General features: G+C 32.0%; 1 protein-coding gene and 1 long non-coding RNA gene across 2 annotated transcripts; both read left to right on the top strand.

The window, feature by feature from the left end:
- Positions 1–13,247: 13,247 nt before the first annotated feature.
- Positions 13,248–14,735, top strand: LOC120580211 (uncharacterized). Its single transcript, XR_005645916.1, has 4 exons — positions 13,248–13,269; positions 13,770–14,209; positions 14,302–14,371; positions 14,479–14,735. It is a non-coding gene; the product is annotated as an uncharacterized lncRNA (long non-coding RNA).
- A 1,338-nt stretch (positions 14,736–16,073) lies between these two features.
- On the top strand, positions 16,074–24,912 carry LOC25491967 (uncharacterized). The gene is made up of 13 exons (XM_013600016.3): positions 16,074–16,325; positions 16,483–16,819; positions 18,018–18,195; positions 18,275–18,324; positions 19,125–19,217; positions 19,297–19,385; positions 19,976–20,054; positions 20,517–20,599; positions 21,735–21,813; positions 21,907–22,624; positions 23,056–23,142; positions 23,270–23,915; positions 24,318–24,912. Exons 1-13 carry the CDS (start codon positions 16,294–16,296, stop codon positions 24,457–24,459), a joined length of 2,613 nt encoding a protein of 870 aa, XP_013455470.1. The 5' UTR covers positions 16,074–16,293; the 3' UTR covers positions 24,460–24,912.
- Positions 24,913–25,592: the final 680 nt, after the last annotated feature.

Below are 25,592 nucleotides of genomic sequence, written 5' to 3' on the forward strand. Positions count from 1 at the left end.
TTGTGAATCCTGTAAAAATAAAAATTTCATTTGGATGCTATTACTAAGCTACACAATAATGATCCTAAGAATAGTTCGTAACAAAATAAATCTCATTTTCATATCCAGGTTAAGGAATACATGAATGCCACTCATGTTCAAAAAAATACATGAATGACACAATAAAATGTATTAAAAACCCCAAAATTCATAAAAAAATCCATAAAAAATATAATCTTCAATACTTATATATATATATATATATATAGGATCCGTTGACACCAGATGTAAGTCTAATGACATACACCAAATCTCAACCATTAATTTAAATTAATCTAATGGCTCTCATATGTCAAATTAAAGGAAACCAAAAGTGAGTTACATGTGATTACGTGTCTGACCATGTTCTTCTGTTCTCTCAAAGCTTCACAAATTTGCATAAACTTTGTCTGCATCATTTCCTTTCTTCTCCCGTAATTGCAGATTTAAGTAATCTTCTTGTCAATTGCTCTTGTAATTCAAAATTAGACAAAAATCTGTTTCATATCTTACCTTAACAAATGGGCCATAATCATCAATTTTTGTTCTTTTTTTTTTTTTTGAAGGAATCGATTTATTGTTTCTTGAAATCCTTATTTATCCAAATTAAAGTGCTGCCATTAGACATCACATGAGCTTTTACGATGCATATATTGGAGTCAAATTAAATTAATTCTGGTTGGTTTACCCTATAATCAATGATATTGAATTAGACAATTAGTGGAAATTGATGAGTAAAGCTAGCAAATTTGTGGCTACAACATCTCAATTAGATCATATCAATTTTAAGAATCCTCTCGTGTATGTGGTAAGGTTGTATAGATCTTTACTTTGACAATTAGGTTTCATTGACACCAAAACAAATAAAGAGAATCGGGAAAGAAAAATAAGAGGAGTTGCACATGATTCACTTAATTTGATATATGAGAGCCATTAGATTAATTTAAATTAATGGTTGAGATTTGGTGTAAGTCATTAGACTTAGATCTGGTGTCAACGGATCATGCTTCATATATATATATATATATATATATATATATATATATATATATATATATATATACGAAACAATAGCACAAAAAGTCAAATTTTTCATAGAATGAGTGAAAACGGGAATAAAACGCACAAACATCGCAAAATCATAAAAGAATATGCAAAGAGGAATGATCAAAAATCTTAAACTACAATAGAATATAAAATTCTTCGATACAATCAGCTTAAATGTAAAAACGCCAACAATAAACTTATCAAATAAACATTCTTAATTTTTCTCTTGGTACATAAACCTTCTTCAAGTTACATTACATGATTAGATCTATGCGATAACTCGTTAGAACTTGAGTTTCATATGACGATCTTGCGTATTTGGACAACATACATTGAGATGTACAATATATAGAACTTGAGTTTCATATGACGATCTTGCGTATTTGGAAAACATACATGGAGATGTACAATATATAATGGATTTATATGAGAAATTGAATAAATTTTCAGAATATAGAGCCATATTTCTCCAATGGAAACTAATATACAAATATAAATATAAAAAAAATCAACCCCATAATCTATTACCATGAAAATAAAAATACACAATACATTTTTTATGGGAGAATGATGAAAATGATGAAAAACAAATTGTCTATATATAGGAAAAAAAAAAACATGTATTAATTTACAAATGAGTCATGATCCATTTTGATTGGCTCATGAAAAACAAATGAGTCATATTGTATAAATAAAGGAAGCAATCTGAAATATGAAATTAAAAAATATGACTGATGTTAAGGCATATTGATTTTTTCTGAAATTGAAAAATATTATTGTAATGTTTTTTTGCTTTCTTATTTATGAATATAAAATATTATTGGAAGCAATATGAAATCTGAAATTAAAAAATATGACCGAAGTTATGGTATATTTTTTTTTTCTGAAATTAAAAAATATTATTGTAATGTTTTTTTTTTCTTATTTATGAATTTATGAATCCATACAATTGTGCTAATTTTTTTTTCTTCCACGAATTGAGGCATATATTTCCACCGAAGTTAAAGGCAAAGAAAACATATCAATGATTTTTAAATAAGTTTTTGATTTCTTTTCAATGCATCCTTAAAGTTGATTATAATTGTCAATAAATTTTTTAATTGATAGTCACAATAAGGTCATAATGTTTATTAAAAAAAAAAACCTTAACTTATGTTTCGTACATAGGGTGTGTGTATATTCCCTAAAAAAAAAAAAACCATAACTTTTTTAGTTGCAATCATGGTTTAATCGTAATAATCATCCGAATATTTACAAATGACATTAATTAATTTTAATTATTTACGACAATTCTGTCCAACTTTATCTGTTTAAAAAACAATGAATTATGCTATTCTTTTTGTCCTTTCTGTTTATGAATCCATACAATTGTGCTATTTTTTTTTTTCTTCCACGAATTGAGGCATATATTTTCACCGAAGTTAATGCAAAGAAAACATGTCAATGATTTCTAAATAAGTTTTTGATTTCTTTTCAATGCATCCTTAAAGTTGATTATAATTATCAATAAATTTTTTAATTGATAGTCACAATAAGGTCATAATGTTTATTAAAAAAATAAGAAAACCTTAACTTATGATTCGTACACAGGGTGTGTATATTCCCTAAAAAGAAAAAAAAAACCACAAAAAAAACCATGATTGTTAATAACCTCAAAAGAATCATAAGAAAACCATAAAAAAAACCTTTGGTTTCCATAAAAAAAAAATAGTGCAAATATACGTTAAGGAAAATAATTCTAAATAATTGTTAATTATCTCTTTTTCAATGCATAGTTAAGGCAAATAATTCTTCCTTCAAAATAAAAAATATTCCTTAAAATGAATCATTGCGATTATCAAATATTATAAAAATATTCCTTAAAATGTTGGTGTGTAGATGAAAGAAAATATTAAATGCAATTATGATTCTTTCACTAATTCTTTCACTAATAGTATGCCAAGTGTACTTTTAAAAAAAATAGTGCAAATATATATAATAAAGATAAAGATAGAGATTAAATTATGGCATTAAAATGATACAATAGTATTGTAACACCATCTAAATCAGTATGAAATTTTAAATCACATGGTTTAGTTTGACAAAAAAAAAATCCAAAATTTATAATATATATGTATTTGATAAAAAAAACTTATTTATATGTGGTGGATTCTAGGGTGAGGGCTCAATTAAATCCCTCACCGGTGGACCACGAAAAAAGTACGGTTGAATTTAATCAATGCATCATATTTGTTGGAAACAAAATTAGGAACATCTACATGTTTCCAAATACAATTTTGTCACATGTCTCATCTTTTCTCCTATCCATGTTGTTAGTTTCAACACCCACCCTTCATTTCTCTTGTATCCACGCTCTTCTCCTCCAAGTTTGACATGTTCTTCTCACTCACCATTTATCCTCCATTATATTTCTTATAGTTCTACTGTACAATGATTCTTCCTATAATTTGCATCGTTTTGAAAATCACAAATTAGGGTTATTATTATAGGATCAAATTTCATGGTGATGCTAAACTCAACCAAAAGTTTAAGCACGTATGATCCAACCAAAAGGAAAAAAAAAATTATTAAAAGAAGGCAAAACAGGAAAACCCAAACATGTTTTATTCCATGAATTTAATTATGGTACGTTTTAGAGATTAAAAAGGTGTTGGCCAAAGTGGACTTTATTTCCTTGAAGATTGAATCATACCTCAAGCAATGGATGTAATTGTAATTCGATGAAGTCTGGTTATTTTCATAGTTATAAAACTAAGGCATGCTTCAAAGATTTGATCTATAATGATAAATTGGTATACCAAGTGTGGTATGATTTTGGAAGTTATTTAAAACATAAGATGGTGAGAATTGAGAAAAAAATAATGAAGACTGGGGTAATGGAACGTAGGAGGAAGAAGAAGAGAAGAGGTGGGAGAGATTGTGTGTGAAAAAGTAAAAATGCTTTCAATTTTATTCTAAATGAATATGATCCATTGATTAGATCTAACCGTAATTTCTTTGTGGTCCACCGGTGAGGGACTTAGTTGATCCCTCACTTTAGAATCCACCTTTATATGTATATATAAGTTATGGTAACTCAACACAGAATCCATTTTCAATAATTTCTATTAGACACCTAACTAAAGAAAACTTATTAAAGAAGACAAAAAAACCACTTTGAAGAAAAATATACCAGAATGTCAAGAGATTAACGATGATATTTCTTTCAAAAGAGAACCGATCAATCATAAATCAATATATTTCTTATTTCTTATTCAAAATATTTTAAATATGTTCTTATTATGTAAAATGCAAAACTATAAGTACATGTAGTACTAAATATTACCAATGGATCTTATAGATTCATAAACAATCCATTTTATTAAAATAGGTAACACAATATATACATGAAACTTCTTATAATGTTTGATATTTAATCGTTTATAATAAATCTTTTGAAATAGAATTTCACTCATTTGTCTCTAAAACTAAACACCGGTATTAATATGAACTTTATAAATAAGGATATGATGAGCCAATTTCAGCTTTCGAACATGATAATGTGGAATAAAAAAAATAAACATGTAATAATCTGCTAATGTTAGTTATGATAACCTCAATAGTTTGATTAATATGAGTACAAATTTGATGAGTGTCAACCAATTTGTATACACAAAAAGATTATTCTTATAAGCAATAATTGAATCAACGTTCAACATCTAAACATGGACATTTCAAATGTGACATCTCACAATCAAAATTTGAATCAACATCGAATACAATGTAAGGGTCGAAGCAGACAACGATGCCATATGATTTGGGTTTAGATAGAGGAGAATAAGATCGAAGTACTTATCTTCTAATACTTTTGATCTTATATTTTACAAACACAAAGAGAATGTCTACAATATATTTCAATACGATTTTCCAATGATGTGGACAATGTTTCCGTAAACATCTAGAAAATATCTACTCGTTGGATTCATAAAATCAACTTCAAATGAAATAATGCTAGAGAATTTGGTATGTTATATTATAATTTCACAAATGTTTAAACATTTAATTTAATACCAAATCTAAATGAATAAATTATTTATATATTATATACAACTTTAATCATATACATGATGCCTTATTTACCTACATATCGATATAAATTACCCAACCAAATGACTCAAATATATCGAACTCGCATTCTGAACTCAATGAAGATACTTACTAATGATGAAAGTGAAGTGGAAATGATATTCACAAGAAATGGGGTTTGAATTGTGACCCTTTTAAAATTAACATTCATTTGTGGTAAATGATTTTCAAGTCGATACTTGGAAGAAATAAAAACAAGTTATAAACGTTCTGAAGTGTTAATGTGATAATAACAAATAAAATGACAATAGTGTGTGAAGTGAATTTAAACTATAATGTTGAAGATAATGAGTAAGGGTGGAGAATTCAAAAGACGAGAATCATACTGGTTCATCCAATCTGGGCTAGTCCAGTCCTCACAATTGTGAGATTTTTCACTATTATGCTTGAAACAACCTTCTCAACTTCTGCATAGAACGATTCTGTCACTAGGGATTTTACCTCTTGTATTATTTTAGCATCATTAGCCTTAAAAAATTGTATTATCTAACATCGTCGGACAAAAATGTATCATATAGCCTCAACGACTTTACAATAATTAATCTTACTCAACCTTACTTTTACATTCTTAAAAGGGAGACGAGAATGTTTACAATGATAAAGAGAATTGAGAGTTTATAAATTTTTCTTAATGATGAGTAAAGAATCATACACACTATAAGATTTAATGAATCATTTATGCTAAAGTGTATTCACTAAATTGAAGAGTGAACGGTAAACACTTTTAATAAGATGTTTATATTTTCTTCTGAGCTCTTTCTCTTGACCATCAAGGTTGTGATGTCCATTTTATTTGTAGATGTTCTTGACTTGATAATGGTGTATGAAGACTCGTATGGTTGTTGAGCACATGTCCCACTGCATAAATTATGTTGGGAAATCCTCCTTTGAATTTATTCTGCAATATTCATAACTTCAGAAAATTTTGGATGACTTATGAATGTTGGTATGTGGTTTCACTTCAACTTTAATAAATGAGAGTGAGACTTGTACGTCTCTTCAGGTCAATATGATTGTTGGGCGCGTTCCCCAAGGCATGGTAATCTTAAACTACATATTTACTTGAAGACTTGATGAATATTATGAGTTTTAGATAAAATTGCATGACTTCAAAATATTCATGGGTTTTGCGTTTGCTTTTTTGTGCAAAAAAATAGAAACTGGTCTTGTCATATTCTTTCATGTATGTTGACATGTTGAAAGAGTATATGACATTGAACAATGTTTATTGCTTTTCCCTTTATGGAGAGTTATTAATGTTATTTTGTCTTTTTGTCTTTTTGTCTTTTCACTTTTGTGAATACATCTTATTCATACTTTACAAGATTTGTAGATATGAAAAATGTTTTATCAATTTTCCTTATGCAGAGTGCTCGTTTTGTGCAAAGTGATTTTTGTATGAAAATCCGGATGATCGTTATGAGTTTCATTCAAATCTTCTTGAACTTCAGAATGTTTTTGGGTTCTTGCATGTGAACTTCACAATATTTTTCTAGGTTCATGCCTTTTTTACATCTGCATTTTTGTTGAACATTCTGAACCTTATGAAAGTTGTTTTTGTTTCATTCAAATCTAGTTGAACTTCATAATGTTTTTTTTGAGTTCATGTGTATGAACTTCATGATTTTCATGAGTTCTTGTCTTTTTGACATATGTACTTTATGTTAAACAGTGATTTTCTTAAACATTCATGAACATTCATCAAAAAGATTTTTGTCTCAATACGAAGTTGTTGGTCTATTGAATGGGTCATTGTGAACAACTATGTTTGGTCAGAAACTGGTTTGGATGAAGTTGTTCGCAACATAGGCTTAAAAGTTAAGGACATTGTATCATTAACTCATGAAGGAGGAAACACAACCAACCTAAATCGGTGCCTTTATAGAAAAGAAAAATGCAATGATTTTATGACCATCATTTCGTTAAACAAAAATAGGTTTTTAAACAATGTCTCTGAAGTTTTGATAATAACAATGTAAAAATAACAATTGGATATGATAACGTGTGTTCAAATATGCAGGACAATATAATTAAATTATGACTCTCTAAGTTAAGTTTTGGTTCTGAAGTACCAAGACTCTAAACACATAGGAAAACATATGTTACAAAAGAGAAATTGTTTTATCTTCAAATAGGATCGGAAGAAAGGTTAGCCTTAGAGTTAAAGTTCTGATCAGAAAAAGAATTTTTGCTTAGAAGCTATTAATGGAATCAGATTATAAAAGAAAGAAATAAGCTTATGAAGGTGACATCAGCAATTCACTATCATACTCTGGCTTGGTTTGTTGTCTTCTGATGGAATGTCACTATCATACTCTGAATAGTAGAGTTTGTCTTCTTCAAACCACGTGCAAAAACAAACAAGGAAATTCAAGGACAAACAGAATGTAACAAATCTCTATTAGAAACAAAACATTTTTGAATGACTATTCAACAACGTTATCCATAAGAAGCAAAGTGTTAACGACTCTGATCAAGTTTCTCAAGGACGAATTTGATGAGTTGGCAAATCTTCAACAATGGCTCTTTTATTCTCTCTTAAATAAGGACATGCGCAATTGAAGAAATAAATGAGAATTTTATTATTTTACTAGCGGCAATACTTTATCAAATTCTCTAGCGCATAAACACTTGGAAAAGTTCTTGCAGTTTTTCAATCTTAGAATTTCTTAAGTGTTCAGAAGTCGCTTTCTCTTTAAGTTACTTACACCTCTGATTGTATATCAAGTATAAACACAATCTTTTTATTTGATACACACTAATTGTAGAAGTCCTCTTTTGCAAGGAAATGAAGTCTCTTACTTGTGTGTTTGAGCAAGTTGTAATCTTATGTGGTTATAGTGAAAAATCTCTTGGAAGTGCAAGGGTGCACTTACTTCGGATTATGAGGGGAACCAAAATAATTTGTTTGTGTTGTCTTTTTTCTCTTCTACCTTTATTCGTGTTTATCTCAATTTTGTTGCACACTCTGTTTTAGTCCAAACTCTGATCATAGCTTCTAATCAGAATATGTTCTAGTTTTATAACACTTAGAAAAGTTTTTAAAAAGTTAACACAATTCAACCCCCTTCTTGTGTTTTTCTCACTTTCATATTTGCTACAAACAAAAACAACAATGGAGAACATGAAATGATTATGTGTAAAACAACACTCACTATTACTAATTGTAGGGAACACATACACTTGTTGGTTTATTCTTGAATACATTGTTTTCTAAAAATTACATTAAGTACTTCAATATCGTTCTAACAAACATTTAACTCTTTTATATTTATTAGAATGTATCAGTGCATGTGACCATTTTATATCAAAAATTACTCTAAAAGTATGATGATAAGTCCAAATATAATTAATATGTTGCATTATCAAACACACATCATAACATATGTGCATTATTATGGCAAGAGAAAGTTTGAATGTGGTATTAGAAGTAGCTTGACAAAGGAATGAAAAGTTGTGATGTTATTGATGACTATTTTACCAATCAGCTATCTTGATATTCAACTGAAAATGTAAAGTGCCTTCATTAATAATTGCATATTCAATTTACAGTCTCATTAATAAAGCTACTTTAATTGATGGTTTGAGATTATGAGTTTTTAAGACACTTTAAGAAAAGGAAATTCATGAAAAAGTTGGGTTAACATGTTTGATGATAAGATAGAATCTGACTGTACCATTTGGAACTCTTATTCCACTTATTCACCTACACAACTCTAGTTCAGATACCGATGTAAATGAAATGATAAAATAATCCATTATATCCCTCGAGCAACATTATCAATTTAGGTTGAAATTATAATAAATAGTAACAATGTTGTCAATTCACACCATATGAGCATGTCAAACTTAACATTTTTTACATGACAAATGCAATATATAATAACTATTACCATAATTATAAACTCGTAAGAAATAATTATAAGGCCAATTTAGATTTGAATAAAAAAACAATAAGAGTCAAATCCACAAATGAGAAAGATCATTTTCATTACAAAGTAAGCATTTGCATTTTGTTATTTCTATTGGATGAGAATTGCAGGAAGTAAATCAACAATAGAAAAGAACGTATACAATTTTTTTTTATTCTTTCAAGCGGTACATCAACTTTAAGGTGTTCATTATCTTTTTAATATCTTTGCATCTACTTCTTTTTTATTAGTGATGAATACAAAAATTAGAGCACCAAAGCCATTATGGACCGGTGCATTTTTTTTTTTTTTGAAAGTAAGAACAACATTGTGAATTTCCTCAAAAGAAATGATCATTGTTAGCATACCAATAACCTCGTCATTAGTAGAGTTCGATATGACATGTTGAACATGACCGTTACGTTGAAAACAACAAAAAATGTAAAATAAATATGTCTGGTGATTCACTACACTGTTAAAAAACTCCATATAGTTAGTGATGATGTTATATCCTAATGTCTTAAGGATGAAATAAGCTTAGTTTTATTTTTTTTATTATTTTTTCCACTCTGTGAAAAATATCTTGTGTGCCTGTCACCTTCACTATCCCAACTGATTATAGCATTTTCCAACCAAAACACTTCATATATTCTAAAGGCTTCATCAAAAGTATTCTAAGCTTTTTTTTTTCTCGAGTCATCAAAGCATCATCATAGTTAGTGTTGACAATTTGTTGCTGAATAAGAAACAAAATGTTTTATCTAAGCCTAACTTGATCACAAACATTGCAAAACTTCTATTTATTCCAAATTATAAGGTGCTAATTCAAAATCTCTAATTTCTTAATAAGAATGAACACAATCACTCTCGTGCTCCAACAATTAGCAATCAAATCTTTGCATTTAGGATGAACGGTTCATATCTGCATCATCCTAAACTAGAAAACAGGTCTAACATATAGAAATTGAAAATCTAAAATTAAGGGGTAATGATCAGATCCATTTTCTGATTAAAGTTGAATAAGATATTGAAGAGAACATATCAATCAAATCTTGATTACTTATAGACCTATCTAATTCGTATCAGTAAATCTAAAGTCTATCCTCCAATTTAACCAAGTAAGTAAAGTACATCTAGTTAGTCACAGACAAGTCAAGAAAGACGTGCATGGGGACCCTAGCAGGTTGATTAGTTTTCTTATGCTATTGAGCACTAATGATTGTGTTGTAGTAACCAATAAAACACTAAGGTAACTATTATGACTTTGGATCAAAGTAAGAGCTTGCAACAACTACTTTCTAAAAATGTAATTGGTTGAGGCATAAACAAAGGTTATACCCAACTATTTACCATTTTCGATAATGATAAAAAGACCTTTGTTGATTTTCCATTTATATGACAACATGATCTATGCTAAGAGAGAGAATTCGCCAAAGATTAGGGAGAATGTCATTTCTATTATTGACAGAAAATACTTTAAGATTTAACTTAGAAAGCCACATTGAAGGAAATGAATCATATGACATCCAAAGCACAACAATTAACATTATATTAGGTTTATGCTAATTAATGAGCCTCTTTTGAGCCAATCTTGGGGAGTTGTATAAACCCCTTACATTCCAAAATATGCACTTCATGATGAAGTGTTTTGTGTAACCACTCTCTGACGTTGTGGCATGGTTACTTCTTGATGCCGATTTATATATTTTGGCCTTCTTCTTTGACCTAGAAGTTACTAATTGAAAACAATCATTAACTTGGTTGTCTACCATATTAACTGTTGAGACATATTGTTCTTGATACTTTGTTTTTCAATTGCATTATAATCTAATTTTTCCATTTTCCCCATGACTTGTTCAATAAGTCTTTTGTGTTCTGTATGTTCAAAACCTCTATATTTTTCTACACTTCGTTTGGAATTGACTCATTATTAATGCATCTTTGTCAACTTGAGTGGCGTCTGTAACACCCTAAACCCCATATGCAATAATCATGCAATAAATTCAAATAAATCAAAATAGAGATAAAGATGCTACAACTTCGTTTTCTTAAAACATGCATAATTTCAGTTTCAAAACTCACAACGGAAGACAATTAACATAACATCACCACAACATGAATTAATCCTCAACACATGAGTAATAAAATCTCAACACCATACTTCGGCTTCAACATTAGATAAAGTCGATAAACATAAATGTCTGACACCCTAGTTATAGCCTAACTAGACGTGAGCAAAAGAGAAAGGTGGTAGCTCCACACTATCCTCAAGCAACTCACTAATCAAAGCAAAGGAAAACAACCAAATCCTGCAAGCTATTTACTTATTCATACAAATAGGCAGGCGGTCAACCAAACGACCACTGGGGGTTAGATAATATTTCACATAATAAACATAATCAAATAAAATATTCAAGGATTTTCAAATAAATACACATGTACATATTCAACATTCCTAGAATGTTAACTCCACATAAATATTATCACACCACCATCATAGTATATCAAGCAACATACGCAAGTCCACAAAATTCACATCATCACAACATTCATCGAATTTCATAAATACACATATTCACGAAGTCACATATTCAAGTATGACACATTTCACTAACTTCAAATGCATGCAATGTTCCAGACACTTCTACATGCATGTGATACTAATTGGATTCCAAAGATAATTTTACCGTATTGAATCCACTAACGTAACAAACACCACCAATTACGTTCTTCACCAAAGACTCAACATGACTATGAATGCATGGACTTACAAGCAAAGACTCAGCAATGCACAAATCACCAACTATATTATACAATTTACACCATCATATAATATATTCACTGAACACCACCATTTGCATTATCAAGTATTTACATTCACACAATCAACAAGTCATAATCAACAAAGAGTCATCATCATATTCAATATCAATAATTATCATCACAGGGAAACAACATCGTTTCACAAAGCACAATCCGCATAAAAGACGACAAACAATCACATCATGATAACCGACATATCAAACACCCAACAATCATGGTTTCATTCTTATTTCATCATATTATCATGTTTACAAAGCCATTTGCAAGTTATCCGATCATAAAACCTCTTTCGACAAAGTTCGTCTATTTTCACAAAAACGTCTATTTTCAATTTTCTCAACAAAATAAGAGTTCCATGTTCTTGCACTTCATCAAAAACACCCCTACATATCATCTAAATATTAGTTAATCAATCATAACAAATTCACTTCACAAAGTTCAACTAGTTCTCAAAAATTGCAAAGTTCGTCTCTTTTTCTTCACGTTTCAAAAACCATTCAATCCTAATATAAACCTATGTTTAATCACACTTAAAAGTCCAATTAAACTTCATTTGACTAGGTTTAGGTGTTTGGGATCCGTTAGCATGCTTAAAAACCCTACAAAAAGTGGAATATCGACGTTTTCGTGCACAGGGTGGTTGGCACAGTCGCGCCAACAAGTGGCACGGTCGTGCCACCCTAGGCAGAACCTCACGCACGACCCGTGCCAAGAGAGTGCACGGTCGTGCTTCCGTGACAGGTGGGGAAGTGAATTTTTTTTGTTTTCGCGCTTAAAATTGCGATTTTCGATCCGTTTTCAGTTTTGTTCTCACCAACGCGTCCCAAACACTTAGACCATTCAAACTAGCGCTGGACATGATTTTAAAAACCGGCCGAACCGAGTGGGCCGAAGCGTAACTGGTCGGGTCGGTCAGTTAAATGGTTAGTTCGGTTCAGCTTCAATGGTTTGCTATGGCTATACATGGTCGGTCACAGTTTGTATATTACAACCCACGATAAACCGTTTCGAACCATTATACAGCCCATAATAAGATCCATCCCAATAAGCCCACATATATATAGTTAGTGTGAGAACATTGAAACCTAGTTCTCTCATTTGCGTCTGCGGCCGCTTTCCTTCCACATACACCAGATTCGTTTTTTCCTTCATATCAAAACATCATAAAAAAAAACCCACAAATCACATATCATAGATCACAAAATCGTTCATTTTCTTCCATTTTTCACAAAAAAACTTGAAACAAAAATCACAAATCAACTATGTTAATCAAGATTTTCAACCTTTCTTTCTTTTTTTATTACATAAATCTGAATCTCGATAAAATTTATAAGATCTCTGAAAGGTTTGTAAGATCTAATCACATTTGTTCATACTTTTATACTTTTTTGTTTTTTATATATTTTTCACCCTTAAGATAACATAATTGTTTCTAATTAAATCTTTATTTTTTTTTACTTGTTTCTGCTTAGGGTTCATTGGCTCTTAGTGAGTTGAAACTTGTAAATGTGCTGTTTTTTTTGTGTGTGTTAATAATTATATTTCTATGAATATAATTTGTTGTGTTTAGTAATTATATTTCTATGAATGAAAAAGGCTAATTGTAGCTATAATTATTTCACGAAAATATATGGTATTTGTGCACTGTGTATAAGTTATCCATATATGTGCAAAATATGTTCTATTGCCTACTGGTTTAAATATATTTTTGGTTAATTAATGATTGGCGATTAGAGATGCTTTTATTTAAAGCTTAATACTTTATAATTATTGAAACACTTAATATTTCATAATGCAAAAAACTTAGCTAAATGCATATCTGAATTACTTTACTAATCTTTTCAGCTGAATCTACTCACCAAGCAGCTGCTGAGCTCCCCCTTACCCACTACTGGGTGTAGGAGACCTAATGCCAATGGTAATAGGAGAACCTCTCCCGTTTGGCTTGATTTTAATCCATTACCCAATGAACCAGAACCTACAGCCGCGTGTAAACACTGCCATAAAAGATACCATTGTGATTCTAAATTAAATGGAACGTCCAACATGTTAGCACACTCTAGAGTCTGCCTTAAGAAACCAGAGAACATGCTAAATGACCCTAGGCAAACAAATCTTATAAATGGGAAGGGTGGTTTTCTAGTTTCAGCTAGCCAAAGGTACAATGCAAAAGATTATAGTGATGTCGTAACCAACTTTGTTATCCTTGACGAACATGCCCATGCCATTAGAGAAGTAGAGAATGCAGAGTTATGAAGTATTATCTATGGCATGTCCCTTTGCAGGTAATCTGATAAAACTTGTTTTCTTTGTTATAATGAAATTTTCTTTAATCTAGTGAAATTATTATGATTTACTAACTGATTGTAATTTACAGTTTATCATAAATGGTTGCTGCAATTTAAGTGGGATACTAGATGTTATAGACTTCTAGGGCTCCAGTTCAGGTTTGTTTTCAAATATCATTCATGCATATTTGTAAATTTAGAACATTAAACATATTGTTGTTTAGATTTTTTTTTTAAACAGTTATATTCATTCCTTTGTTGTGCAGCATCAACTACAACATCATTCTCCATGATTCGCCATGTTGTAGCATCGGCAATTGCAAGCAGCCTGTGCTTTTAAAGCTAGTGGAATTTATTTCATCTTTTACTCAAATATTGGATGACTGTAATATATTATAATACTTATGCTGTTGATACTGTTGGACAACTGTAATATTTACTAATATTTGCTGTGTTGTGCATGTTTGTTGTTAGTCAATGCAAACAAGTTATATAATTTATATTTGGAACAAGTTTACAAATGGTGTTGGTGCAAACAAGTTCTATCTAATATATTATGGCATAAAAATTGCTCTTGATGTTTACTTAAATTGAAAACTGACAGGCCATAAAGATTAATATGAATAGCCAAATTATTATTTTTGGTTTTATTGAAAACCCAAATTTCAGCTTATAATTTGGTTATGTTAAACTTTTAAAATATATTAAGGAGGGATTGATATATACAAAACCGAATTAACCGAACTAAGCCGCACATTTGACCGGCTTAACCGTTTACACCGAACCGACTAAACCGATGCCTAAGTTGGTCGGAAATGGTTTACGAATATGCAACCGCTGGTTTAAACGGTTTCAAGTTTTGAAACCGATTTCGAACCTAACCGACCGACTGTCCACCCCTAATTCAAACTATACTTGAAAACATTATTTTAAAACTCAAAACAACTTATTCAATTCACCCCAAAATGGCTTATTTCGCAAAAGTGCTTAAAACAACTTTTGACACAAAAACTCGATTTTCTCCTAAACCACTTCTCACCCAAAACCTTTGATCAAAAACAGAAATTCTAATCATCCTAATTCATCATAACAATCCCATTAATCCATTCAAATTCATCAAAATCAAACTTCTCCAATTTTAGCCCACTTTCACAAAAATGATAAAAACACAACAACTTAACCACAGCAACACATTTATCAACACCCAATGCATGAATTATCACCACCCACATATACCCAACAACATTCACGACATATAATCATGAATTCACCAACATCGTATTTGAGAAGTTTTGAAAGTGAATGGTTTATGTTTATGACTTTGTTGTTCTATAACATCACGCAATATGACTTAAGTCACGCAGGTTATACCTCAACGTGACTAAAGTCACGCAGGGACATTTTAGGCTGATCCTATAAGAGTGAGCAAAAATCAATGGAAGAAGGTGTACTTAAAATATATTTATTTTATTCTATATGTGTTAATAATTTTACTAAATACAATCAATTTCATTTGCATATGTATTTATTAATTTACGAGTATTTAAAATATGATTTCTTTTATTATATTTATATGTATCCATTAAGATATTCGTCCTATATCGGTCAGTAGTGAATTTTATTTGTCAATACCGTGCACACAAAATTTTGATCATCCTTAATTATATGTCTAACACAGACAACACCCGGTAAATATATACAAGTTTTTTTTGTAAAGTAAAGTGGCACACCCCAACACTAAACAAAAAAAAGAGAGAATATTTAGTAATGGGCCTTAACCACATGAAAAGCGGGTCGAATAATAGAGGCCCGTTCGTTTGAGCGTTACAATACAAAATCCTCTCTATCGCTTCTATTTCCTCCTTCCTCATCTCGACGACTACTTACAGCACTTTCCCTCATCTCTACCCCTTTTTTTTTAATTCCCATATATATTAAAATTCAATTCCCCTTTTTATATATTATGTAAAATAAAAATAAAACTTATTAGCACACTAATAATTTTAGAGAAAAGAAGAGGGAACAACGATCCCCTAAACTACACCAAAAAAAAAATTGAAATCTAAATCTCAAAACAACTTATGGCATTTCACGTTGCTTGTCCAATTACATGGTAATGCTTCATTTTCTTACTCTTATCTTTTCTTTCCCTCTCTTTTCTTTCTCTTCTTTTACCCTCTTCTTTTCAATTTCAATTATTCTAATCTTATTGTTATATATACGCTATATGTGATTATTTCTCTTATTATTATTTTCATTTTTTGGTTCAGTCGAAGAATCTGTTTCTGTTCGTTAGGGTTTCCGCGTTCTCTGAACGGAACGAAGAACGCAACGAAGGATTTTCTCGATGAGGTAAATTTGCTGAGTGATTTTCTCGGTGATTCACGGAAGGAAGATGGTGGAACGATTCAAGTTGCGGTGCCGAAAGTGGTGCCACCGCCGCCGCAGGAAATTGTTGCTGTTAGCGGTGGTGGTGGTGGTGGTGGTGATGTGGTTGATGAATCTGCATCCATGAAAGCTAAGCGTGATGCTCTTCAGAGAAAAGGTGCTGCTGCTATGATTGCTGCTGAGGAGTATGCTAGGAGGCTTGAATCTGGCGATGTTGTGGTTAGTTTTGGAACCCTAGTTTTGTGAAATTTTTGATGTGTGATTTGTTGAGTTATGCTTAATGTTGTTGTTGATTTTAGTGTTGTCAATTGCGGCAGTTTGTTCTAATTTCTCTGTGCAATGGTGAAATTGTGATGTGTGTTGGTGGAATAGATGTATTTGTGTTTGAAAATTGAGCTGTGGAGTCATGGATTAATGTTGTTGATTTCAGTTTTGTCAGTTGCGAATTGCGGAAAATAGAAGTTTGTTTAATTCCGCTATAACGCCGGTGTTTTACAAAACTGTACTAAATAGTGTCAGTATTGTCAGATACTCTCCCCAGTCTCATATGTAAGAAACAAAAAAACAAAAGCACACGTAATAAGAAAATGGATTGACCACATTTAAGTAATTATAAAGTGATATTTTTCCAATTTTACCCTTGTCTTGTAGTAGTAGAGACATTAACGATGAAGTGGGTTTAATGAGGGTAAACTTGGGATAGTGGCATTTAATAGGTTCATTTTACTATACTTTTTCTTATATTTGAGACCACCAATTTTATTTTTTTGTTTCTTACATTTGAGACCGGAAGGAGTATTGGTCAAGGTGGTGCCACGACGAATTTGAAAACCGATATGCAAAATTTGTGAAAATTGAGCTGGAGTTATGGTTTAATATTGTTTGTTGACTTCAGTATTGTCAATTGCGGATTGCGGAAAATAGAAAATTGTTCTAATTCCGCTATGCAACAGTGCTATAACGCTGGTGTTTCACAATATTTTGTAGTAAATAGTGTCAGTGTTGTCAAATATTGGCCATGGCGGTGCCAAGCAGATATCGGTGCAGATTTTTTTAAAATTGATATGCAAGATTTGTGAAGGATGCTGGTGCCACGGCGCCATATGTAGACCGGTATGTTGGTTTTTTGGCCTTTCGCCGTGGTCCGCCATCGACAACATTGAATAGCGTATCGCGATATGTTCGAATCTCATATAGCCGTTATTTAACAACACTGATTGATTTGGTATGAAATTGTTATTTAGCATTCATTTTGTATTTTTTGTTATTATCATTGTTATGTTTGTGTGTGCGTGGTGCGCAATTTGATGTGTGAGTAATTTTTTTTGTCTTGTGGATTTCTTGTATTTTTTGGGAATTAGGTTTACAAGATGCTGATTTTTGTTTTTTTATTACTGACCGGTGGTTTTATGAGCAGGATACATCGGGCAATCTTAATGGAGAAGAACAGGGGCAATCCAATGTAAAGGTCTTTTGTCGAATGTGCAATCGTGTCGAGAACGAAGGAAGTGAGAAAGCGAAAAAGATGCTGTCCTGTAAAAGTTGTAGTAAGAAGTACCATAGGAGCTGCTTGAAAAGTTGGTCTAATAATAGAGGTGAGAAGGTATATTTTTCCATATATACTATTATGTTCTAAATGCCATGTGTTTTCATTCTGTGTCGACTTTTTGGCAGATTTATTTCATTGGAGTTCGTGGACCTGCCGTGCTTGCCGAATTTGTGAGGTAATAACGGGTGATGTACAGTGCTAGCGAGCTAGTGTTTTTTCATGTATTGTCTGTTTTAAGGTTCTATTCTTTCTAAATATTAATGTTACAACGGTTACTTGCTGCATTTGTAACCGATTATAGTTGTAATGTCAATGTTGCTCGTCTATTTTGCAAAATTATCTTCATATTGCCCGCGCTTAAATAATGAAAGTGTTCTAACACTGGGGATATTTCATGTTATTTGCATGAACCAAATTTATTTATGTTTTAATCCTTTTCTCTGTCTGTCTTTTAAAATTTTCACAAAAGTCGTATTATATATCATATTCCGGTGTCATGCTGTCATTCGGTTTCCTATGCGCTGTTTATTTTTATTTGGAAACTAAATTTATTTTGTATCCTACATGGCAATATGATTAAACCATTTATTAACCGTTTATTTACGAACTGGTAATAAGTAATAACCTTCCATGCCGTGTTATTGGGGGGAAACCAGTTGGTTTTAGTGGCTTTGGGGATTTCGTAATCTCCTTTTTACATTGCGTTCAAAATATCTCATTCCACTTATTTCCTTGTGACGTGTAGTTTCTTCTCATGTGCTTCATTTAGGTGCCATTGGCGTTGATGCAGTCACCGTCTTACCGATACACACCCATATATATATATATATATATATATATATATATATATATATATTATTCATAGACAACTTTTACACATAAATTGAATGTCTGGTTGTTGTTATAGAAGTTGCTTATACCAGCTATTGTTTCATTAGAGTACTGTTTGGCTTATGTTTTGTTTGCTTCATCTAGGCTTGCAGAAGGACTGGTGATCCCAGTAAGTTCATGTTCTGTAAAAGATGTGATGGTGCTTACCATTGTTACTGTCTGCAACCTCCTCATAAGGTAGAGTCTGTATCCCTTACTAGTGTGCTTAGTATTGATTTCATACACACCATTTCATATATGATTATGTATAATGCAGAATGTTAGTACTGGGCCCTATTTGTGCCCGAAACACACAAAGTGTCACAGTTGCGCATCCAATGTCCCTGGGAATGGACTAAGTGTGAGGTATGAATCCAGAATAATTTGTGTTTTTTTTACTCAGATGTGTGGTTTTGGTATCCTGAATGTTTTTTCCATTCCCATGATACATTATGTTATGCCCCTTATAATTGTCTTTATGGCCACATGATTGGAAGATGAAAGCTATGTTAGTTTTATAGTTGAAGTTTATCTTCCCAGTTGGAAGAAAGCCAAATTCTTTTGCTGAATGTGTATTCAATTATCACCCATGTTTATTTTTTATTTTTTAGCTTTTACTCGACTTTACTGCCTGCTACTGAGGATTTTGGAAATGGTAAACTAATTTATTAATGTTGTTTTGAACAGGCAGGTTATTTTTTAATTATTAACACTTCAGAATAGTTTATCTTTTCGCAATTTTGAAGCATGTAAATGAATTTCTGTTTATGACCAGCAGTACTGCAGTATCATCTTCGAGCCACCATGGCAGTTGATTCTTTCTGCAGTATCTTCCCAGTATCATTTTGAAATTTTCCGTCTTTAGTTTTTATGAGCCACCATGGCAGTTGATTCTTTCTCACTTTGCGGATTCTGCAGATTAACTTATGACTCTTCTCTTTTATTGAAATTCACAGGTGGTTTCTGGGATACACGTGCTGTGATGCATGTGGAAGATTGTTTGTGAAAGGGAATTACTGTCCTGTTTGTCTGAAGGTACTGGTTTTTTCTCTAGATCTCTTCTTAATTTTCTTTTAGCATGTTGTTAATAAATCACTATCAGCTCTCTTTTGGGGAAGTACATAGAACAATATCAAAGGAATTTCTTTGATATATTTTCTAATTTTGGAAGGAATTTATTCCTTATATTCTGTATATTATCCTTTTGGTCTGTGAGTCTAAATGTAGGAGATGAAACATGTGCATGTTTTATGAAATATTGTCTAGAAGTATGACAGGTTTGAATTAGGTCCCATTAACATTCAGACAGCATCTGAAATAATATACTGTAGTTGTTGTGCAAATACTATATTACCGTCACTTAATTTCATTTTGGCTTCACATGCATCTTGCTTTGTGCAGCCTAAATACTATGTTATACACTTGTGCTCACACATACACAATGTGTGTCAGGAAAGGAATTCTGACTGATCATACTGTTTTTGGGTTATTTTGCAGGTTTACAGAGATTCAGAGTCAACACCAATGGTTTGCTGTGATCATTGCCAACGCTGGGTGCATTGCCAGTGTGATGATATTAGGTTAGTTTGCTTGTATTTGTGTAGATCAGTGTTGTTAAATAACTGGTATAGTGCCGATTTACCACTATTACATATCGAGTTTGGAGCAACCACGACAAAAGCTGATGTGCTATTGCGATTCAGCTACTACTAAAATAATGGTGGCTTTTTGCATCGGCGATAGCAGTTATTGTTTACATATCGGAAGTTATTGTTTTATGTTTATTTCCCTATTGATAACATTGAAAATATCATGCAAGCTGCACATGACATTTTTAAAAACATTCAAACTAAAATAATGCTGAGTGGGTGACGAGATGGGGTTTTATTTAATCCCTAAACCCCGCGACCTAGGTAACGTCTCATCACTAAACCGCCTCTGCCTCTCCATTTTCTCTCTTTACTTCATACTTCATATTTATAATGAGTTTTAGGTCACTTTTAATTTATGTTTCTGGCTTTCTGCAGCAATGCATGCAACTATGCATCATGCTTTATTAATTTCTGTCGGTCACTTTTTTAATTTCTGTTTATGTAGCTTTTATGTATGTGCAGCATTATTTTTTTGGATAACAATATAGAATTATATATTTCAACCGCTTTGTGGTTTCTAATATTTGCCCGCTACGCTATCCACTATTTCTCATCGGATTTTTGGTGATCCGCTATTTTTCCGTGATCGGCTAGTAATAACACTGGTGAAGATGCATTGCTTTTGCTGTACCATATTTACTGCTTTCATTTGCAACTCCAGAACATATATGTAAAGGATGCTCTGTTATTATTTTAATACGAACCATTGATAACATTTTGCTATTTACTTCTCAGTCCTATTTCTTAATGTCTAGTGAGTTGCAAATGTATATCCTGATTCAAGGTATTGTCAATTTTACCTGTTACGGTATACAGTATTAAAAATTGAAAATTAGTGCTTTAAAATAGTTAACTGCACCTTTTTTCTTTCTCGAGGTACATAATGCTTGCTGTTGGTAGATAATTTTCTTGCAACATGTTTCTGCTTCTATCTTTTTTTACTTGAATGATCGTGCTTGCTGATTCCTGACCTTGTCTTGTAAATTATGCTATGCTGTTTGTTTTGGCTGTGCAGTTATTAGACCAATTTGATATGCTTATTTTATGAAACAATGTTTTGCAGTGATGAAAGATATCACCAATTTCAAGTGGATGGGAATCTGCAGTATACATGTCCTACTTGTCGTGGGGAATGTTATCAGGTATGCACATGCCTTCAATATATAATTACTTGTTTCTCAATTGGAAGAAATGTTATTTCCTGAACCCACTTTATATCTATCTGTATGTTCCAGGTCAAGAATCTTGAGGATGCTGTTCAAGAGCTTTGGAGGAGAAAGAATGTTGCTGATAAAGATTTAATTACCAGCTTGAGGGCTTCAGCTGGTTTACCAACACAAGAAGAAATATTTTCCATTTCACCATATTCTGACGATGAGGATAGTGGGCCTTTGAAGTTAAAGAGTGATTCTGGTTTTAAGTTCTCTTTTAAGAATTTTCCCAATAATTCACCTACCAAGATGAATGATTATGGAAAGAAATCTTCGAACAAAAAGTCTGCTAAGAAAAAGGACTCTCTGTCATTCATGACGGGTAAAATTGATGCACGCCATAGTTTTGAAGGACATAGTGATATTAGATCTTTACATAGCTTGGATGATATGCAATCCCAGAGAAATGAAGGTCCTGATATTTATTCATCACCTGCTACTGGAAGCTTGACTCAAACTGAAGTATCTTGTCCTATCAATCAGACAGGGATTTTGAAACGTAAGTCTGTTGATGAGGTGATGGTCAGTGATGAAGAAAGGAAACCCAGAGTTGTTCGAATTAAAAGGAATAAGGCAAATATTTTGGATAGTGAAGAGAGTGGAAAACATGGTGATAAGTCTCAGAATGTGAAAAAGAATAAGTTGGTTATAAATTTGGGAGCACGGAAAATTAATGTAGCTAGTTCTCCGCTGTCTGATAATGCAAGCTTCCAAAGAGATCAAGATCTGGTTACTGCCAATGGTATGCGTCTACATTAAGTTTCATTTATTTCTTTGTTTCCTATGTTGCCATATTTTAGCTTGAGAAATGGGGTGGGTTATTTGTTTCCTATGTTGCCATATTTTAGCTTGAGAAACGGGGTGGGTTATTTGTTTCCTATGTTGCCATATTTTAGCTTGAGAAACGGGGTGGGATTTGATTATGTGAAAATGGGTTACAACTATTTTTCAGTTAATATCGCTTGTTTTGTCCCCATCAAATCAGTGGCATATTTTATACATGTTAGGTAAAATAAATAGCATTTAAAATAATCATCACTATGCAACAACAAATACGGTTATTGTATAATCTGTGTCTTCATCTTGCATGTGTGTACATGATCTTGAATGGTTTGATAGCTTTTTTTCTACTATCTCTCTTTTTTGTGACCTTTTTCTATTCAAATTTATCAGGAAATGAAAATCCAGCCCATTTGACGAAGGGAAACAAGTTTGCATTAGATAGACACGATGGAGCAGCTGGACATATTGATGGTAAAGGTAGGGTTGTTATTTTTCCCTTTCTTGGATCTGTGACTTTTTTTCACCTTTCTGAGCATTAAGTATGAGTTATTGATGTCCATATGAGTTGTCTCTGAAAAGTAACATAGGTTTATTTAATTTTCAGGAAGTAGGGTTGATTCAGGCCAATCAAAACATTTAAAGGTTTACGGAAGAGAAGGAAACACAATCAAGTTCGGAAAAGTAAAGCCAAGTGTTTCTGAATTCAACTTCACCTCTGGTAGAGGCAATATGTCGGATGGGGGTGAAGTTGGTCCTTTAGAGGGATCTCACATCATGCGGGGAAAACGTAGTACTCATGGAATGATCAACCAAGTTGGATTAGGTGCAACGTCAAGAGGTGAAAGGACATATTTGGCGAAGCAGTCAGAAGGTAGCTCTGATGTATATGATGAGACACATGACCATAATCACATGCCTTCACATTCTTTGCCAAAAGATTCTAAACCTTTACTGAAATTTAAAATAAAAAAGCCTATCGAAAGTCAAAATTCTCATCAGGAAGAGGAGAAGACCACAATCAAGGGCCAGAGGTCAAAAAGGAAGAGGCCTTCACCTTTTAAAGAAAGATCATTGTTTAATGACTCTGAAGGTAAAGAAAGATCATTGGTTAATGACTCTGAAGGTGCAAGTCAATCTCCTGGAGAGAATATAAATCATGAGAACATGGATGCAAACTGGATTTTGATGAAATTGGGAAGTGATGCAATTGGAAAGAGAGTTGAAGTTCATCAGATATCCGATGATTCTTGGTTAGTGCCTTCAGCTTTTTATTAATTTTTTTTAGGCAATGGAAAAACGTTGAGCATTAAATATTATTAAATAATAAATAACGTTATACCCAGCCAATAATTTATTATATGTTTTGTCCATCATTTTATGTTTCCCCCAGATACTCCATTTCCGTAGTAATAATCTGGTGGATTAGTGCATGTTACATTTTATGTTTACTTATTTTAAAACTCTTTACAAGACTTATTTTCAAACTTGAAAACTTTATAAAGTTTGGAATGCATGAATCTTAAGAAGAAAAAAAAAATTATTTTACAGCATTGGTAATTATTTGATCAATAAATTTAAAGGCTGTTGTTGCAAAATCATTATAGACTTGTAATGGATTACAGTTTACATTTTTTTTTTACATTTTTGTCCAGGCACAAGGGAGAGGTGACTGGTGTAGTTGAAGGCACCTCAAATCTACATGTTACTTACGAGGATGGAAAAGTGAGTATCTTGGAACTCAGGAAGCAGGGAGTTCGTTTTGTTCCTCAAAAGCAAAAGAGATCGAAAACATGAACTCAAGTTATCCAACCCTTGGGATCGTTTTATGTGGAGTCTTTTTATTCATTGACTTGAAGATTATTCATCTGAGGCCTCTTTAGTGAAATTTATATTCTTAGCCACCCAGATTGCTGCTGGTTTTTGGGTAAGCATTCTCTATTGGAGCAATTTCAGTTTTCTTCGAAGGATTAACTGTATCCTACCGAAGCCCTTTTCTGAACTGCAGGATCTTTATTGCATACTAGAATATTTTTTTCTTTTATTGTTTTTCTACATGTATCCGATTTCACAAAGTAGATTTCTGCCTGTGATGCACAGGTCACCATTACTGTAGAATAGGGAGGGATGTGCCCTAGGTGTTAGATGTATGATTAAATGCTGCTAGCAGTTTATTTTTGTTTGTTTGTGAATTGCAGTTTTTATGAGTTGAGATATTTTCTTGAATGTTGACATTATTGATTATTGTCATTTTGTTAAAAGGAAATGATAGTTTATTTTTCTCTCACTCTCAATACTTGCAAATCTTCCCTTCCAACACAATTGAAAAAAATGCTTGGTTGTGGTAACTGTGGTCCCAATGCACGATAATGCATTGAAGAAATTTTTTAATTAGCCACATGTGACTCTGCACCTTTACCATGGTTATGAGTTATGACCACATCGTGTGTACTCAGGGTAAGTGTAGTGGTTCTTTGAAGGGTTAATTTGAAAGAATTATTAAGTTACAAAGTTAAATTACACTATTAATTTTTAAACGTATGTTAATTGGGTCATAAACTTTGTTCCTGATGATCGAGTTATAGCATTTTAAATTTTTTGCAGAATAACACATGGAGTATTTTTTTGGTAGAGAAGGTTAGTGAATCGTTGATGTCGTTATAACATAATTGGTAACAAGTTAGATCACTTCTTTTTTGAAGTATCAACCAGACTTTCTGATTAAGTTTCTAGCCTGAAAAATGCTAGTATTTAAAAAATCATCATGAAAATGTTCTTTCTTGGTGAATTTTGTACAAGGAACATGATCTACAATAACCGATAACCATGGTATTAGAATATGTTCTTTTTGTCTCCAAGAATATCCAACTGCAAGACAAATTATGATCTAAGGGAAAAGAAGGAAACCAAAATGATCCTTGGCTGAACAA

Source organism: Medicago truncatula, chromosome 4, assembly GCF_003473485.1.
Source record: "Medicago truncatula cultivar Jemalong A17 chromosome 4, MtrunA17r5.0-ANR, whole genome shotgun sequence".
In the NCBI taxonomy this organism is placed as follows: Eukaryota; Viridiplantae; Streptophyta; class Magnoliopsida; order Fabales; family Fabaceae; genus Medicago; species Medicago truncatula.

What these genes read in the sequence shown, in the direction of transcription:
- LOC25491967 (XM_013600016.3), top strand. Translation starts at nt 16,294, where the DNA reads ATGGCATTTCACGTTGCTTGTCCAATTACATG. An exon ending in TTGAATCTGGCGATGTTGTG is followed by an intron (nt 16,820 to 18,017) that starts GTTAGTTTTGGA and finishes TTTTATGAGCAG; the next exon opens with GATACATCGGGCAATCTTAA. An exon ending in CAGATATCCGATGATTCTTG is followed by an intron (nt 23,916 to 24,317) that starts GTTAGTGCCTTC and finishes ATTTTTGTCCAG; the next exon opens with GCACAAGGGAGAGGTGACTG.